The 18,092-nt window shown below is 32.6% G+C and overlaps 1 protein-coding gene across 11 annotated transcripts in view; it reads left to right on the forward strand.

Moving 5' to 3' along the window:
* The first annotated feature begins 837 nt into the window (after positions 1-837).
* The window catches only part of Rbp (RIM-binding protein), a 48,261-nt gene continuing 31,006 nt past the window's right edge, over positions 838-18,092 (forward strand). For 4 of the 11 annotated variants that reach the window (XM_069045201.1, XM_069045202.1, XM_069045204.1 and 1 more), the window contains exons 1-3: positions 840-1,039; positions 14,962-15,133; positions 15,186-15,379. In XM_069045201.1, coding sequence (XP_068901302.1) covers positions 14,967-15,133; positions 15,186-15,379 — 361 coding nt within the window. In that variant the 5' untranslated portion in view covers positions 840-1,039; positions 14,962-14,966. Of the gene's footprint in view, positions 1,040-14,961; positions 15,134-15,185; positions 15,380-18,092 lie in introns of all 11 variants that reach the window. The other 7 variants (XM_069045198.1, XM_069045207.1, XM_069045199.1 and 4 more) reach the window with 5 other exon arrangements.

The following is an 18,092-nucleotide window of genomic DNA, read 5'->3' on the forward strand; positions in this document are numbered from 1 at the left end:
TATTATAAATTAAACTTTTCTCAGGATTTTAATGTAGCGCTGCATCATTTGGAACAATGATTGCATACGTAAAGTTTCCAAAATGATCGCTCGATTTTGTTCTTGGAAAGCATTGGTCGCCCTTTTTAGCCTCTCGAACAATTTTTCATAGTGTTTTCTTTCTGGTGAAAATAAAAACAAAATCACATGGAATTGAGTCTTGACTCTAAGGTGTTCGTTCTAACGACTGATGCCTTCAAGAACTTCATTGTTTCTAGTGCACAGGGTAAGAAGATACCTTGAGCTGCAGGATCTATAAAAAATCTGATTTCTTTCATATTTACATAACGATATATAAAAGTTTCGAGAAGTATTGTGCCAAAATGTCGGTATTCAGAGAAAAAAGAAGTCATCATCTCGAGTTTGACACTTTTCAATACCTACGAGTACTTCATCTTCGCAGCATTTGGAAACATATGATTAGCACACGAGGGTCATATTGATAAATCCTTGCAAGGCACTCGTCTTAACCTAAGCCACTGGTAAAATCAATTCTATCTAACAGGGTATTAAAACAGACATGTCTTTTGTATGCCATAGTTTTTTTCTAACTACTGAAAACCTGAATCTACCATATCTAGATCAATTTACACGTGCATATGGTTAAACAGAGTAGGGAAAAACAAAATTACAATGATTAGTTTCATGTTAACAGAATACATTTTTGCCATAATCTAATCTAATCAACAAAGTGGTGCTTCAGTGCACAAATCCCGATAAAAGTCCCATACAATTCTGTAATTAATTGCTGGTTAAAGAGCCCTAATCACTGATACTTCCTCTTATCGGGGTGTCTTTCAGCCGCCAGATGGCGGCGTAACCCATTCGTCCCCGGTTTCAGCAGATGCCTGACGTCACGGCGCTCAGGTTCTCCGTCCAAAATCAATTGAAAGACGCGCGCAGATTGATTCAATAGTGACCTATATAGTGATGCCGCCATTTGTAGCTAGTTCAGTGTCTCCGTCCTTAAATTTTCACTAAAAACATCATACAAATCGGGGTAAGTCGTTCATTTCACCACAACTAATAAAAAAATCATTACACGAACACTTGCCAGTTACCGCCGGACCGGGGGCGGCACTTCCTCCGAATCAAACCGCAATCAGCCCAGAAATTTTCCTCACTTTCTAATCAAAAATTCGAAATTTGTTTGCACAATACAGTAGAACCAGATTTAAAAAAATGTGAAATTTTCGATTTCATCTTCTCAGAGATCGAATTTGGATTTTGGCGATTGCACGAGAGTGGGCAGCGCTGTATATAATTTAATTCCCCACCCCATTTATTTAAAATGAGCCTGCAATTACGGCTTCAAGGTTAAGAATGTGGACCGTAAGGTTTCACAGTAAGCCTTTAATTTGGCTCAAGATTGCCCATTATGTTAACGCTTGCATGCGATAAAAATAAAATATGACAATTCCACCTCAACCCTTAGAAGTAATCGTGCGATCTTTATTTTGCTCTCAAAAATTACTTTAAAAACACATAAATCAAGCCGAAATCGATAAGGGTCGCGTGACAGCTAAATGAAATTATGTGAAATTTTTCCGGGTATGTGTAGTTCTCTACCTAATGATATTTTAAATGTGTGATTAGTTGCGAGGGTGGGTCGATTTTTTTTCCTTATTAATATTCCAGGGGCGTCCAGGGGTTGGACCGTCCGCTGATGGTTTGGAATAAAGACTTTTTTGGCGACGATACTGTTTAGATAAATGCGATTTTACTGAATTAGGTAGGACGAGGGCGACTCTTTTTTCATTACGCATTTCTTGTCCATGCCGGATATAATTAGAAGCGTACGAGTATGTAATATATGCTTAGTGAGTTCCGTTCTCAATTTGAATAAGTGAATCTCTTGCTAATGAGGGTGGGGGTGGAATTTATTTTTTACGCTGTAGTAATAGACTTAATGATAGTATTGATAGAATTCAAAAGTTTGCTTTTTACAGTTTTGGATTGTATTACGTAGGTTTTAATGATTTTTTGTTTCTTCCTGTACAATAAGATAATGTAGATTAATACAAGTTGATATTTAAACAAAATCTAAGGATACTTTATTTAGCGCTACAAATGTAACTTTTAAATATTAAAAAGGGCTTCCACGTTAAAAACAACTTCAGTGTTTTATGAGAGTTAAACAATAATACTTTCATATTGGATTTACATTTTTCCAACATAAATATCGGGGTTCAATATTTCAGATTATTATTGTAGATAAGGAGTAAAGAGTTCTTTTCTAGTTTTTTATTACACTTTCAAAGTCTTTTGAATTTTTTCAAACATTTTAACCCTTTATTAGAAAAGTGTCACTTTATTAAAATTATGTTTTTATTTATTTTTTTCATTTTTATAGTTGACTAAATCAAAGTATATTTTTGACAACAACGCAAAGTAGGCCACTGTATTAATGATATTAAATTTGTAAAGTTCTTCATTTAAGTATTTAAACAAAGATTGGACTTATATTATATTTAAAGAGTAATATGCTTTTATGTCGTAAATGAAAATTTCGTGGAAAGTGTTATCCCAACCAACAAAGAGATCTATGTCGATACTAGTTATTCCCCATTTTTAAATTAAAGTTGAAAGACAATTTCGTCTTCACTGATTACTTCTTGCTTAGAATATTTTGTTTTAGTATTTTTTTGACAATATAATTCATGTATCACGTGATCATGAATGATCCAATGAAAACGCGTAAAGTCCTTAGTTGCATGGCTATCACAGCGATAATAAAAAACAAAAAAATTATTATCTCATTAACTTTCGTCGTTACGATTTTTGATTGAAATAAATTTGTCAGTTTGACAAATAAATGAATAATTTTGTATTTCATTCATTATATTGTCTCATCAAATATAACACGTGGTATGATTAATCAACGATGATATTAAATTCGTGAAATTTAAGCAGGACATTTCACTCGTCCTTCGGACTCGTGAAATCTCCAGCTCAATTTCACTCATAATATCATCGATAAAAATCATACCACTAGTTATATTATAGCTGAAAATGCTATTGGATGTCTTTTTTTTAATCTAAATCTCCCTTAGTAATTTTCAATAGTAGAAATTATTAATATGATGGCAGTAAAGCCATCAGTTTTCAGTTTTTCTATATTCTAATTACTTTTAATCTTACTTCACTAAGAACCTGTCGTTTATGGACTTAAAACCTCTCTTTTTCTACTTGATACCACAATATGCTACATAACGACAAAAATAAAATATATTTGAATTTTACACGACTCTTGATATACGTTCTTTTATAATCACTTTGTATAATACAAAAATTAAGACATTTGTTTTTGTTTTTCTGCGCCAGATTTAATTTTTTTAAATGTGCGTTAAAGTTGGCGGTCAAAAAATAAAACCCAATCGCTTACTGTCGAATAAATCACAATACCGAAACTGGAACTGGTCAAGTTCTGATGATCAGTATCTGCTGAGACAAATTATTTCGGGATTTGATCATTTTATTTGAGCGTTGTTAGTAGAGATAATTTTTTCATTTAGTTTTTGTAAGTTCATCGACCCCTTGAGATATCAATGTTGCATTTTATCAGGCGTTGTCTTTTGGAAAAATCCGGGAAAATGGACGATAGACAGTTATTGTTTAAGTGGTATTTATTTTTTTTTTATTTGTTTAAGTTTTATTGTAGTAGTTTATTAAGAAAGGCCGTAGTGAGGAAAAAGTACGTACGATCTAAAGAAAATAGACAAATGAAAATTTACTCATAATGTTTTTGATAGAAAAATTTTGTTCCATACGTTCTCTTTTATAATTGTTATGTATCATCGCGTTTATTATTATTTTGACTTCTAAAATATCGAAAAGATCAGACTGTCTTCATTTTAAATGCGGCACACTGCAGTTCAATTCAAGTAATCACGTACAATTCAAGGGATGTAAATGTGGGGGATCAGAGGAGTATTGGATTACTGTGATGAACTGAGTAACTTGAGGCTGGTCCGGAGCTTTCCGTTTTTAATACACTCTTGGTAAAGTCTTTACATCGCCATCATTGTGACAAAAATTCAATTTTTGGATACGCCATATTTGACCCCTCACCAAATCATGATAGATGACTCTTCCCTGTCGTGCATCACTTCAGCAGCTTCTAGAATGTTGTGTATTAAACACGGTCACTCTGCTTAACTCTTCTATTTAGGGCTGCTGTTAGCAGATGTTCTGTACTTCTTGTAAGCTTCCACCATGAAGATGAACATCCTCATAGCATTTCCTTGATGTACCTACTGTTAAATGAAAGCCTCTGACAAATTAAAACGAATTTATTTTGGGTAGATGACCAACATAACTGCATGTGAGCTTGATTACTACTCCCCGATCTTGCCTTTTCTTGATCCGAGCAGAGCGGTGTTCCTCCCGCTGCCTCCGGATCACTGACCTCGACGTCTGGCGGGACATTTGAAATTTCATCTAACACTACCTATTTCTCTATGATTTCTACATACTACAGTTTTGATAACTGAGACTGTCCTAAAACGACGTGAACGTCCTTATCTTGGCCTGTTCTTAGCTTCTTCAATTTCTTTAAAGTTGAACCAGGTGTCTACAGATTTTAAAAGTTTTTAAATTTGTATAGTAGGACTCGGAAATAAATTTAGCTTTGGTAGGAAGTTAGGAATGATGTTAATCATTTTTATACATAGACATAACTCAGGTCTACTGAAAATTTAATTAGCGAATGTAATTGTTTCGTGTTTACAAAAGTTGACAAACCCGAAATACGAGTATGTACCTAATTGCAATCACAAACGATGTCTGACTGACATGCAAAGTATGAGCGATCATATTAATAATATAAATTACGTAACGTGCCGGAAGAACCATTGACGAGAAAGTACGAGTATATTGTTACTGTTTAGAATTTAGAAATGCATTTTTTCTTTTCATTTTTTACTACGAAACAGTTGTACCACAATGATAAAATGAGAAATGTTTTGACATAAATTTATTATATAAATTATATGGAATGCAGTAAATATTAATAACTTGTTTTGCAAAGATAAAGGGAAACATATTTGGTGTAGTAGAAGTCTGATAAGGTGAAATTATGAAACGAATTCAAGAAATGTAGACATAATTCTGATAAAATATTAATGGAATATATTTAAAGGTAGTTGAAAGTTGTTTTATTATTAAGACATTGTTTGTTAACGCTCTGTTAATTTTCGCCAAGTCTTGATGTTTTTTGTCTAAATTTCCAGCATTAGCATAGCATTCCTAACTTGTAGATGCTCAAGTTAATCATTTTGGTGGCGGACATTATGAACTTACCTGAAAGTATTGTTTTAACAGCAGTATTTAAAATAATAATAAAACCCTTTTAATATTTTGCTATTTTATCTGCCAACAGATATTGGAGTTTTTTGTGTGTTCATTTAAATTTCTCTTCAAAATTGGCGTTTAAAAGTCGATTGTGAACGCACCATTCGTCAGACTGCACAATAAACACATAAACAACGCAAACAGTGAGGTTAGATTTAAACAATTGATCCGTGATCTGTAATCCGTGGTGCGTTCACAATCGACTCTTCAATTTTGATGATAAATTTAAATGAACACCCAATATAACTTTGTTATTTATTTGTATATTGTTATTATTAGTTACATTTTAGATATACAGGGTGTTATTGAAATGCGTGGACAAATTTTAACCACGAGCTGGCTTCATGTAGAACTCGGAAAAAATATTTAAAAAATCCTGTCAAAAAATAAAATGACATTTATTTTTTGAGCTACAAATTTTTTTAATTGATTTTAGTCTTCTACGTTGTCTCACAACTTCGTAGGGAAAATTTCGGCACATTTTAAAAATACACCTTGTATATCATACTTTATAAAATATACGGCAATGCAAAGTAGCCTCTAGGAAATATGCTTTAAAACAAAGAATAAACAGGGTGTATTTTTAAAATCTGCCGAAATTTTACCTACGAGGTTGTGGGACAAGTTAGAAGACTAAAAGCAATTAAAAAGTAATTGTAGCTCAAAAAATAAATGTCACATGTTTCATGGTTAAAATTTGTCCACGCATTCCAATAACACCCTGTATAATATTATAGAATAAAATAAAATTTAGACTAATTTATTTAATGTCATAATTAGACCCTAATTTATTAAAAAAAAAATTTTACAGAAATATGTCATTTCCTTTTAACTAGTTATTCGATATGAAGTTTTGTATAGTTTGTTGATATTTTTTATTAAGCAACAATTCAAAGATATGAAAAATGTATGAAGCAGGTGTAAATATGTACATATATTCAAAAAATACATTTACATAGTATATCTCCAACTATTATTGAATTCAGTTCAGAATTGTAATTATATAATAATGGAGACATTATTTTCTTGAAATATCAAAGAATTTGTTGTTGCCGTGATAACTGCCCCAAACGCAAGCTTTCTATCACATGTTTATTATACCCGGGCGATTTTAAATAAAAAAAGTAATATAATTATGTAGGTATTGGTGAAAAATTTGGCTAAATACACAAAAACTCAGAATATCTACTTTCAGTTGGTTCAGTAATAAAAAGCAGAAAATATGTAGATGGTTTCCTAATAGGGAAAACTAATTTATGTTATGACGATATGTGTCTAATCGATACTCGTATTATGTCAATTTAGGCAAGATAACGAGTTATCGCTTACCAGTAAGCTTCGAGCCCATTAAGATTTACTATCATTTGCCTATTTTCGACTTTTGAAATACATACTTTGTTGCAAAATAATTACCGAACAACGAACAATAACGATAATAATTTATTATGTTCTTTTAATTAATAAAATATGACAAAGGGAACATAATCACAATTAATGTCATACATGTTGTAGGTTATGTCTGTTTCACAATAGAGCACTTGCCACTGTGTCAAAGAACAAAGAATGACAACGACGACCAAAATTTATTGCTCGTAATTGTACACTCGAAAGACATTTTTTTAGTGACAAATTCAGAGGATCCATATAAATAAATAAATACGAGTTAATTTTAGAATAGTATATTCTAACCGAGTAACAGACTGTATTTTCTTCACGACCATGTAATAATTTTCCACGACCAGAAAGTATGAATCAAAAACAATTAAATCTGAACAATTTTTGTTTATTTCAATTAAAACTTGTCACAAAACAATTAGGACGTCACATTGATATCTGACACTGACAGTTTTGAAATCCATGGCAATCTATGTATTTCGTTGAACATAATTATGGAATATTCATTCAGTTACTTGTTATGGAATGAAAATACATGCAAAACACATAAAAAGGAAGTGTTTCAGAATAAATATCCCAATCACAAGAGTGAGAATTTTTACTTTCTATTATTAAAAATGATTTCGGAATTATTACATTCACTAACGGTCGTGGAGAAAAAGATATTCTTTTATGAAAACAAGATTTAAGTTGAATTTGCCACAATACTGGGTGTCCCAAAATTCGGGGAACAACTCAATGGGGCAATGTCAACTCATGTTAGGAAATTATGAGAAAAATAATAAAAAAAATCTAGGGCCAGTTTATAGAAAGAAAATTAAATATTTAATTCGAATTAAGTTTTAATGCGCGATTAACCCATGAATCGGAAACTTTGATTGGTTCAGTCTAGTCACGTGTTCAGTTAATCTCGCATTTGATTACGCTTAACTCAATTTCGCTTCTGTAAACTAGCCCTATGTCTTTTAGATTTGAAGATATGGGGGCTCAAAAGGTGCAGCTTTGATCTTGTTTATTTTAAATATTAAAAAAGTAATTTCTGCTCTCACGGTGCAATTGTATAATGCATTTTTTCAAAATGGAAATAGTATATTATTTAATGAGCGGGTAATGGTGGCTATTACTCATGAGGATTTTGTGACGTAATTATGCGAACCTGCGAGTAGAATACTATACTTAACACCATTGCATTAAAATTTGCGATTGGACTTCATAAACTAGTTGCTATGATATTTGCCGTGAGTTTCGAAATTATATTCAGCGAGCCGTAAGTAATGAACCCTGTTATCTAATAAAAAACAATTTAATAATTGCAATATTGATTATACAATAGTAGTAGAAAAACGATGTTATTAAATAAATTTATTATTTACATTCTCAAATGAGCCATTTTGCAACTGTTACAAAGAATTCGTTGCCTTACATTTTTGATATGGTTGCGATATCTTTTGTTTGTCACCAGAAACCATATAGCCTCCAATCTAACCAAATTTATGGCAACCTAGTAACGAATATCCCTAAATCATAGGGAGTAATTTATTTTTGACACAATTTGGACACGCTAACTTTCAGTCTATGTTTCTGGGGAATTCAAATATTATTATTACACGTTCTGCAAATGAATCTGTCCGTTTGTTGCGTAGCTTTTCGTTGGTGAAAATTTCAAGCTAAATTAGATAAACCAAGTTATCACAAATGTGGCTAAAATTAAAACCTAACCTAAAAATTTGACGTCGCTAGCTCTAATCGCACATGCCAAAGAGAGATGCATAGTGGGACGCGCTTGATACAATACGTACAAGAGTTTAATTTATATCCTGTTCACGTTGGATTGAACATCAGCGGTGCAAATCGCACACATTGGGCATTAACTTTCATATTAGTTGTCATAGTAATAGGTCAGGTCATTTGCACCACTGATGTTCCTTCCAACGTGAACAGATATTAGTTTGTTTTACATTATGTTGAAAAGAGATAGCAATATAACAGTTGTTTTCCTTATTAACTGATCCATCGGACTATAACTGAAAAAAACTTTATACAGACTGATTCACATTTTAATTAACAAAAAATATTTCAGATTTCTATAAAAAAGAATTGTCAAGTGATTGCCAATAATGCCAAGTGTTCAGATTACACAGTAAATAGAAGTATCAAGTTATAACTGAATAATGTAGTACTGGCTGCATTTAAAATTTATTAGCGTCGGAAAGTTATGTGGATCAGTCTGTATATGGTACTGCAATTGTTATAGACGTACATTACCTACTGATGTGTGTACAACAATTATAAATAAAATTTGCACGCAATTTTGATAGGTACGAGTACATATATCGAAATCTTACAGTGAGGATCCAAAAATCGTCATGTTGTATCAGCGAGTTATGTTAATTACCTTCAACCGTTTTATGAACCAAAAGACGTAAAACGAATTGTCGTAAAGTGGGTTTAGGCAGTATATAGTAAATAGTACCTGTGGAGTTTATATAAACCCTTAAAAATTTTAACTGGATTTCTTCAATATTAACTTTTTTAAAACATTTTTTTATGTGAATAGTTTTTCATTAATATGGATTAAACTTATTTAAGTATTGAATTTGCAGAATTTGTTTTTGTTAATACTTATTTATTCGAAAGGCTAATTTATTTTATGCATAATACAGAAAGGACAGGGTTATCATAAATGATTGTCCCAACGCGGTAGTGAAAATCTGTCTAGTACAGGGTCATTATAAATGATTATCCCATCGCAGTTGGCGTTGAAAACCCACACAAATTTTGGATGTACCGCCAGGCTCGCAATGTTAGACCAACTAGTAGACAGATTCCACTACCGCCAGTAGCGCCACTATCGGCGATACTAGTCTCACTCATGTATGAGGCTTGCGGCACATTCAACTACGTCACCAACGCCTACTGTGATGGGACAATCATTTATAATGATCCTGTAGTTTGTCTAACGAGATTGGCGCCACATCCACAATTTGTGTGGTCTTCAACGTTAACTGCGGACAATCATATACAGTGAGCGGCAAAAGTATGAAATAAATTCCTTAAAAATTAAACAATTTTTTTTTCAAAAAAATCTTTGGACAGGTCATTTGTTTTCGAGTGATGACGTCATTGATACTTTTTTTAAATGGAAAAATCCTATTTTTTTTCTTGATTCTGATAGCCCTTTTAATTGTCTAAATGACAGTATAGAAATTTTGTTATCTTACATAAGGAAATTTTTGAGAAAAAAAAATAAAGTAAAAAATAAATTTTATAACGAACAAAAACAAGTCAAAAAATCAAGTAGGTAAATCAAACAGTCAAATGTTACTGTCAATTTCATTCGTATGTGTTATTTGTTTTACAAAACGTTTTCGAAAATGACTCATTTAACAGAAACACAACGTATAGAAATTTTAATTTTGGTTGGGTACGGGGATAAAACTAAATAACTAAAACAGGGGGAATTTCTTCATAAACTTGTTCCTTGTCAACAAGCTGGGGGATGGCAATTCGAACATTTAATTCCATAATTTTAAGTACTTACTAACACAGTTTTTGACTTGTTTTTGTTCGTTATAAAATTGATTTTTTCCAACTTTATTATTTTTTTTTCTCAAAAATTTCCTTATGTAAGGTAACAACATTTTTATACTGGCGTTTAGCCAATTAAAAGGGCTATCAGAATCAAGAAAAAAAAATAGGATGTTTCCATTTAAAAAAACTATCGATGACGTCATAACTCGAAAACAAATGGCTGCTTGGAATTTTATTTTCTATTAAAATATTTTTTTATTTTGCTTCATTTTTAACGAATTTATTCCATACTTTTGCCGCTCACTGTATAGTAACCCTGTACATTACGAATTTCTTTCTTTATTAATTTATTAACATGTCTGGTTTCCTTACAAATACATTTTCTCTCTTTTGATGATTTTCATAACATGTGTTTTTAACATAAATCGGACCAATGGTCGGTGGTACAGAAGGTTCTGTAGCCAGCGAAATTAATGTAGGTAGAACAATGCAAAATTTTGCATAATGACAAATTCTGCTGTAAAAATTGATTTGAAGCTAAAAAAGCGTTTGGGATAAATTTTATACACGAGTTATACATTTTCTTTATCGGTTGAAAGCACATTATTCGAGTGTAAAAAAATCAAACAGAATCCAAGTTCTACGTGTTAGCTTATCTTTGTTTTTAAACTAAACAAATTATATTTACAATGAATTAACAGTATATTGTAATGCTAGTGTGGAAGGCGATTCATTGCAAAACGAGTACGAAACTTACGTGTTTTGCAATGGCCCTTTCGGTAGTGCATTACATATAAAGTGTCTCTAAAAGAACGTATATGAAGGCCTGTGGTCTCTATAATTTTATTGTGTTGAACTACGTCGAGCCGTTGAAGCTGTCAAATGTCAAATTATTAAATCGTAACGTCAGTTGTGAGTTCGACGTCTTAATTGTTTTGCTTGTGATTTTCTTCAGTTTTTCTTTATTCTAATTAGTGAATTATTTTTCATCTTACAACAGGCTTTATTATAAATCCGTAATTACATAACCTCTATTTGGTACCACAATAAAAATCAAATACATTCGAATTCCACAGGACTCTTGACATACGTACTTTTAGACACACTTTATAGTATTTTTTATTATTTTTATATATGCATCAAGTTTCTATGACTACGACAAACAATAAAAACATAAATTGTCTAGCTTGAACTTTCAATTAAAATGATTAAAATTGTTCAGTAAATGATTAATCTATTGTTACCGATGAAAGAAGGTCGTGATTTAAATTTGCCAAATACTCCACCAGGTGTTTTTTTTTTTAAATAGGGAACTTAGTAACTATGGCCCTTCAAATAAATATTTTTGTTTTATCTTCCTCACAAGTGAAAATAGTTACTTTCCGTGCTTGTGATGCAACCGACTCCTTTTTCCTTTAAATTGAGTGACGAAAATGTATTTTTTTTTATTTTGCATCTATAACACAGTCAGTATAACACTCAAACGGGTTTCGAAACGGAGCTTTTTTCGATACGCGTTTCAGGAAGATTTACTTACATTTTTAATGTTGGCAGTGACTCATAGTGAGTCACTGCATTTCACGACACTTTAAATTCCAAACTTACAATGGTTCGTCTATTTACCAGCGTTATCAACCCTTATATATTTGCCAAATATAATTTTCCTAGCATTATGTTTTGAACTTTTTTAAATTTAAGGGGCAAAATAGAAAAAATATGGTATTATACTTGCTTTATAAGCCATTTTGTCGTACTTGTTTGCTTTATAGCACTCGTCACTCCACTCCTCGTGCTCTAAAAAACGCGTGCGACAAAATGGTGTCTTATAAAACTCGTATAATAAATAACTATTTCAGACTCGACATTGGAAAAACTCTTTTGTAAATTTGTGTTATACAGTCTGATTTTGAAAGTTGTGCAGATATTTTAACCTGAGGTCGCACGTGTTAAAAGAAGCAAAATAAAACGAACTTGCCTTATACAAATGTTAATGCTTTACACGAGAATCAAAGGATCTCCGAAAAATTTCAAATTTGGCAGGTAGTTTTGACGTACAACAAACTCAATATGTCAAGTTTTTCTGTCATTCAAGGTTATGTTTGGTTTTTATCGTTAAAAGTTTTTTGAGTTTCATAAAGGGTTAAGTAACAAAGTAAAATGATAAAATGACACATCAAAGAAGTTGCTCAAAATGCCTGCGGTCGTTTGCAATGCAAGCCCAAAAAAGACGGACTCGATTCAGAATGTCTCTGTTTTGACGAATTTCCTGAACGGCTTTTTCAACTCGCAGTCAAACTACAAACTAAGAAACTGCCAAATGATTTACAAGAGGCCGAGTACTTGTTCGTGGCTGGTTTCCAATTTCGTAACTAACGAATAAAATGCGATCTTTTCGTTGGCGGCCAAGATCGCGCTTATTCATTTGGAAACGCCCGAAGTCGCGAAGATTATATTATAATAGTATGTCGTTTATTAGCTAATAAGCTATATACAGGGTCATTATAAATGATTGTAGTCCAAGTGGGCGTAAAAACTGAATGTAAAATTTATGGTTGCCGCTCGATATAAAAAACATCAAAATGATGTGAATAAGTGAGTACACACCGTTCACACACAGGAGTTAAATTGAGTGCAAAACAACTTAATATTTTTAGAATTGGTTGCAAAACAACTCAATATTTTTAAATTCAATCGTTAATTTAAAAAAATAAAATAAAACTCTCATCTTCTCATAAAAAATGACAGTGACAGCGACAAAAATTGACAGTTCACATAAAAGTGGCAAAAATTTCATAACATGGGCATGGCCTGCTTCGACTACAATCATTTATAATAACCCTGTACAAACAAAATTCACCACACCCCCCCACAAAAATGCTGCACAACATTTACAAAGGTTCGTGCGTTGAGAAGTATCCTTTGAGGAAACCTTTCAAGCTCTGAATGTCCTTGAGCTTCACCATTATGTCGGTTTTCTCCATGTTACCTATTGTGGAGTTCTACCACTGATTAAAATATCTGCACAACTTTCAAAATTCCCTGTATGTCTGTTATAGAATACCTACAGTCATGTAGAGTTTTCCGGTACAGATAGGCCTGGCTTAACTGGGGCGAGAAAATTCCTCTAGTAAACGTTTTTCCAGTAAAAATCACATCCCGAACAGGGATGCATAGAAATCACAGTTCACCGCTGTGTTTTAACACTTTTGGTGTCTCTATATCCCCACTCCATGTGCTCATCTTACCACTCTATCTTCTTTCTCCACATATCTATTAAAATTTTAGCCGAGACAGACTATAGCATGCGTTGAAAGGGTCCAAAACTACAGCTCTTGCTCTTCTTTCAAATAATCCTTTTGTATGATTTTGTATTAGTTTAATACATGATTCAAAAGCTAATGTCCCGCTTAAGTGTTTTATAACACGAGACTTGCTTTTGTATTCTTTGATCGCTTCCACTTGATTAAATTTAGTACTGCCAAGCATGGAGTAAAAATTGGATTTACGATTCAAGTTTTTACAACATGCTTCCACATGCATTCGTTTGTGCTCTTCGATAACTTGATAAGAACAAAAACAGTCAAAACTCATTCTGACACCGAAACTTCCTTCTGCAAATTTATATTTGGAATTCGTCAGTATTTGATTAGTGATCAGGGTTATTTTTCAGGATAATTGTCCACCACTGACTTTCTGTCAGGTTTGAATTTGGTTGTGTTTCATCATTGTCTGTTAACTTAAAAGGAGGAAAGTTTATGGAAAATTTATTTAGCATAACACATTCCCCTCTTAGACCTCGTTCGCCTCGCAAATTCAATCAATTAGTTACCAAATAACAACAAACTGGAATTTTTTGGAGGTGAAACTATCGTTTTGTGCTGTAATTTGCTTGTTGTTGTCTTGGATTTGTGAGTTGTCAATTTCATTGCCGCACTAGTACGATAATAATTTCATTACCGCACTCATTGGGATAAGAAGACTTCTAAAATGACAGCGATATGAGATAATATAACCCACGATGATAGATAAATAGCTATTTACAATCGAGTGTGGGAAGTTACATTTTGCAGCGCGAAGTTTAATTTGAAGCACGACGCGCAGCGGAGTGTTTCATAAACTAAGCGCTGCAAAATGTTTCACACACAAGGTATGTATAATGCTTTTTGGTCGACGTTTTTTAATTTAAAATGTTAAAAACAATTACTACTTTTCGAATTTTAATGGAACGCACCCAAGGATTGTCAAATTTAAGGCAGAACCGACAGATGGCGCTGCTATTTTCATTTCTTTTGGATTTTATTTTCTAAAACTAATTGAATTCAAAATGTATACATTTTGCATACGTTTTGAGTATTTGAACAAATTCAAATAGCATTACACAAAATTAATTCCACTTTCTTTCATCATCATTAATTTTGTAGCTGTATTCTATGTAGACAAAACAATTATATTGACTTGTATATTATATTTGCGAAAAAAATAAATAATTACGTAGCAAAAATTTGAAAATGAAGGAAAAGAAATCGTTAGCAAAGAATAATTTCCGAATTAAAAATCGACGAAATAAAACTACACGTCATTCTTCCACCACAGCATTCGTTTAAATCGTGGGTTAATTTATAATAGTCCCGTAACACTCCTTAGGGTCTATGGATCTGGAAATGCAATTAAGGGCCGCGGAAGCCCGAAGGTCCGATCTAGAACGTCAGCACGGAGAAGCCTTAGCGGCCCTACGCGGCTGCGGACCAGAAACGCTAGAGGCTAGACAATCTAGAGTTAGAGAACTAGAAAAGAAAGTAGCTCTAGAAACGGTCAGGTACGGATGAGTGAGCAAAGTTTCGGTCACGTGTTCATAAGTCATTCTACAGATGCGAAGAACTGCAATTAGAACTGGCAGCATCACAGAGGGGCAGGACGATGGGGCCGAGCAGTTGCGGCCCACTATCCACCACCGGCCAAAACTGGGCAAATAAAGGTACTGAAATAGAAAGAATTATGGCTAAAATAGAACAAGATAATCGAATATTAGCTGAGTTAGACCATAGTCGATCCACAACGTTGGGTAAGTTGATGTAGATGGATTTCTGTTTTTGTTGTTTGTTGGTGGGTCACGTATTGTCATGTACTGCAGTCCGTCTAAAAAGTGCAAGATCATCTGGAATGGCTCAGGGAGGGTGGGGTAAGTTCGGACTCGATGCCCGAACTTGCCTTTCCTGACTCTAGCTTTCTGGTAAACAGGTACGCAAAATATGCCTGATTTTTTTCATACTGAATTTGGTTAGATTGTGTTTAACTTTTTATACGAACTGTATGACTGTTTGCAATGCAACTTGTTTAGTAGTTGAGCTTTGTAGTTTAAGTTGGCAGTTTTATGCTTCCAGATTTGTTTCCTTGACATGTATGGGTAATTCTTGGTCAAATGCATTATAAATGTGTAAATATATTTTAAATTAACTCTATGTGTTTCTTAATAATAGCAGAAATGAAATATGTATATCAAAATGTAATAAATCACTAGGTAAAAATTTACATAATATACTAATATACATAATTCTAAGTAATAAAACGGACAATATGGAGAAAATGTTGAGACATAAAACAGAATTTACCTGAAAATGTTATATTGTTTGGAATTGTAAGCGTAAGTAAAACCACGAAATTAATTTTTTAAGTGATCTTTTTGTCGGAACAAAATTGAAAATTGGTAGTTTTTTGATGTTTTTTGTTTTGTATTTAACTGAATAATATTAGGTACGTTTCAAAAAACAAAGTATCTTATTCATAGTGAGAGCCAAAAATGTTAAAAAACTAACCGGTGGGTTCAAAATAAAAGTTACTGCTGTGAAAAGACACAAATGTCATCATAAATTTGAAAATGTCAATAACTTAGAACACGCGTTATTTGAAACGAATGTTCATAAGACAATGGTTTTATAAAATAGAATGAGTAACAGTTATTTACGTATAGAGTGCCGAAAGATTAACTTTACGCCCGCGGACGAATTTTGAGGGCCGACGAAGGAGGGCCTTTCTTCGTCCAAGGGCGTAAAGGTCTTTCGGCCTGAGGTACGTACAACGTTTTACGCACAACTGTCCATCAATGTTAATAACAAATTTTTCATTAAAAAGACCAGCCAGCGAATATAATCAAAAAATCTAGGTCGTCTATTTTCCCATTTGTGGGTTTTTTGCTTTGGTCAGATGTAAAATTGAAGTTTCATTCATGGTAACTAAGATGTAAACCAACTTATATTACAGTTGTGCGTAAAGATTTTTTATTCAGCTAGTTAATAATTCGTTGTTATACTCGTACTCCGTACACTGCTAGATTGCACGTTTTTAAATTCTAGTTTCAAAAAATAATGCAGTGAAAAATACTAAACTCTCCATTTCAATTGTTCCACGTTATTTAGGAAACCACTGTAGCGTTGCAGATTAATTCCCGCCAGTAGTAATCCTACGCCTATGATGTTGTTAACAGAATTACAGCTGTCAATCTGAATGCAGTTTCAGTACAAGTGTTTTCAATTGTTATTGAATTTATTGATTCTTCCAATATGAATGATATAACAAATGATGTACATACTTTTGCGCGCTATTCTACTTTTTACCGCGTAGACACTTGTCTCTATGTCTGCCAAAAAACGTGCAATCTATCAGTTTAGTCATGAGTGATTTGAAAAATTTTACGAACTTATGTGCAGACGTTCATTTTCCGCTTGTTGCGAAAATAAGTCTCTGTCATAAATGCCTTCAGTTGAAAAAATCATTTTGTAATATTTGATGTCAGTTTTGACAGGATCTGTTCTTTAAAAAGAATATTAGAACACAAAATGAAAAACAAAGGCATATTTAGTGATAAATTGGAGGTTAAATTTGACAACAGTGATAACAACAGGGTTCATTTGCTACAACATACGAGAAATAAAAAAAAATGTAGCGAAGCAGTCTTGATGAGATTTTTATTTAGACACTCAATACTTATATTTTGGATCCAGAACCAATAAATTTACCAATGAAAAAGAAGTTCCATAAGAGCAGTATTTTAGAAACATTTTAAAAAATGTGTAAAACACCAAGTAGTGGAAAATCTGGACATGAAATTAATGAATCTGGCACCTCTATTGCATAAACTTGAACAATTTGTTCCTAAATGGTACGAACCTATTCCAAGTTTTACATATGAAGTCTGATAGAACTGGAATAGAATTAATCAAAGCACACAGTGCACTGATACAGTACTTTTGAAAGAGGATTAACTATTGATAAAATGATCTTCCTTAACTATTTTTTTTTTTATAAAATGGATTTACTATTGAATAAAATGATCTTCCTCAACTAAAATTAAATTTTTTTGAGAAGAAAATCCTTTTTGATCAGGAAATTAATGTATCCGCAATAGTACATTTTCTTGGAAGATGGTAAAAGGTAGGAATTCGCAAGAAATTTGTAATTAAGTTAGTCTTGGAAATGTCGGTGATTAAACTGCACTGACAATTGTAAAATTGCATTAAAAAAAAAACAGAGTGTGTCGTAAAGACGCACGAGGCACGATAGAAGTGAAACTTTTGTATTACAGGGAAACATTGTAATTATTCATCGATCACTTTCAAATAGCATATTCACAACAAAATAGTATATTTTAATGAAGAAAATAAATTATAAACAACGATAACACTAAACAATATCGAAATGCATAACTCATTGTTCATTTTTAAGCCTCCAAATTAAAAGAGAGGCAAAATCGATAAATGCCGTGAGTGTGACAAAGACAG

Source organism: Tenebrio molitor, chromosome 4 (genome assembly GCF_963966145.1).
Source record: "Tenebrio molitor chromosome 4, icTenMoli1.1, whole genome shotgun sequence".
Classification (NCBI taxonomy): Eukaryota; Metazoa; Arthropoda; class Insecta; order Coleoptera; family Tenebrionidae; genus Tenebrio; species Tenebrio molitor.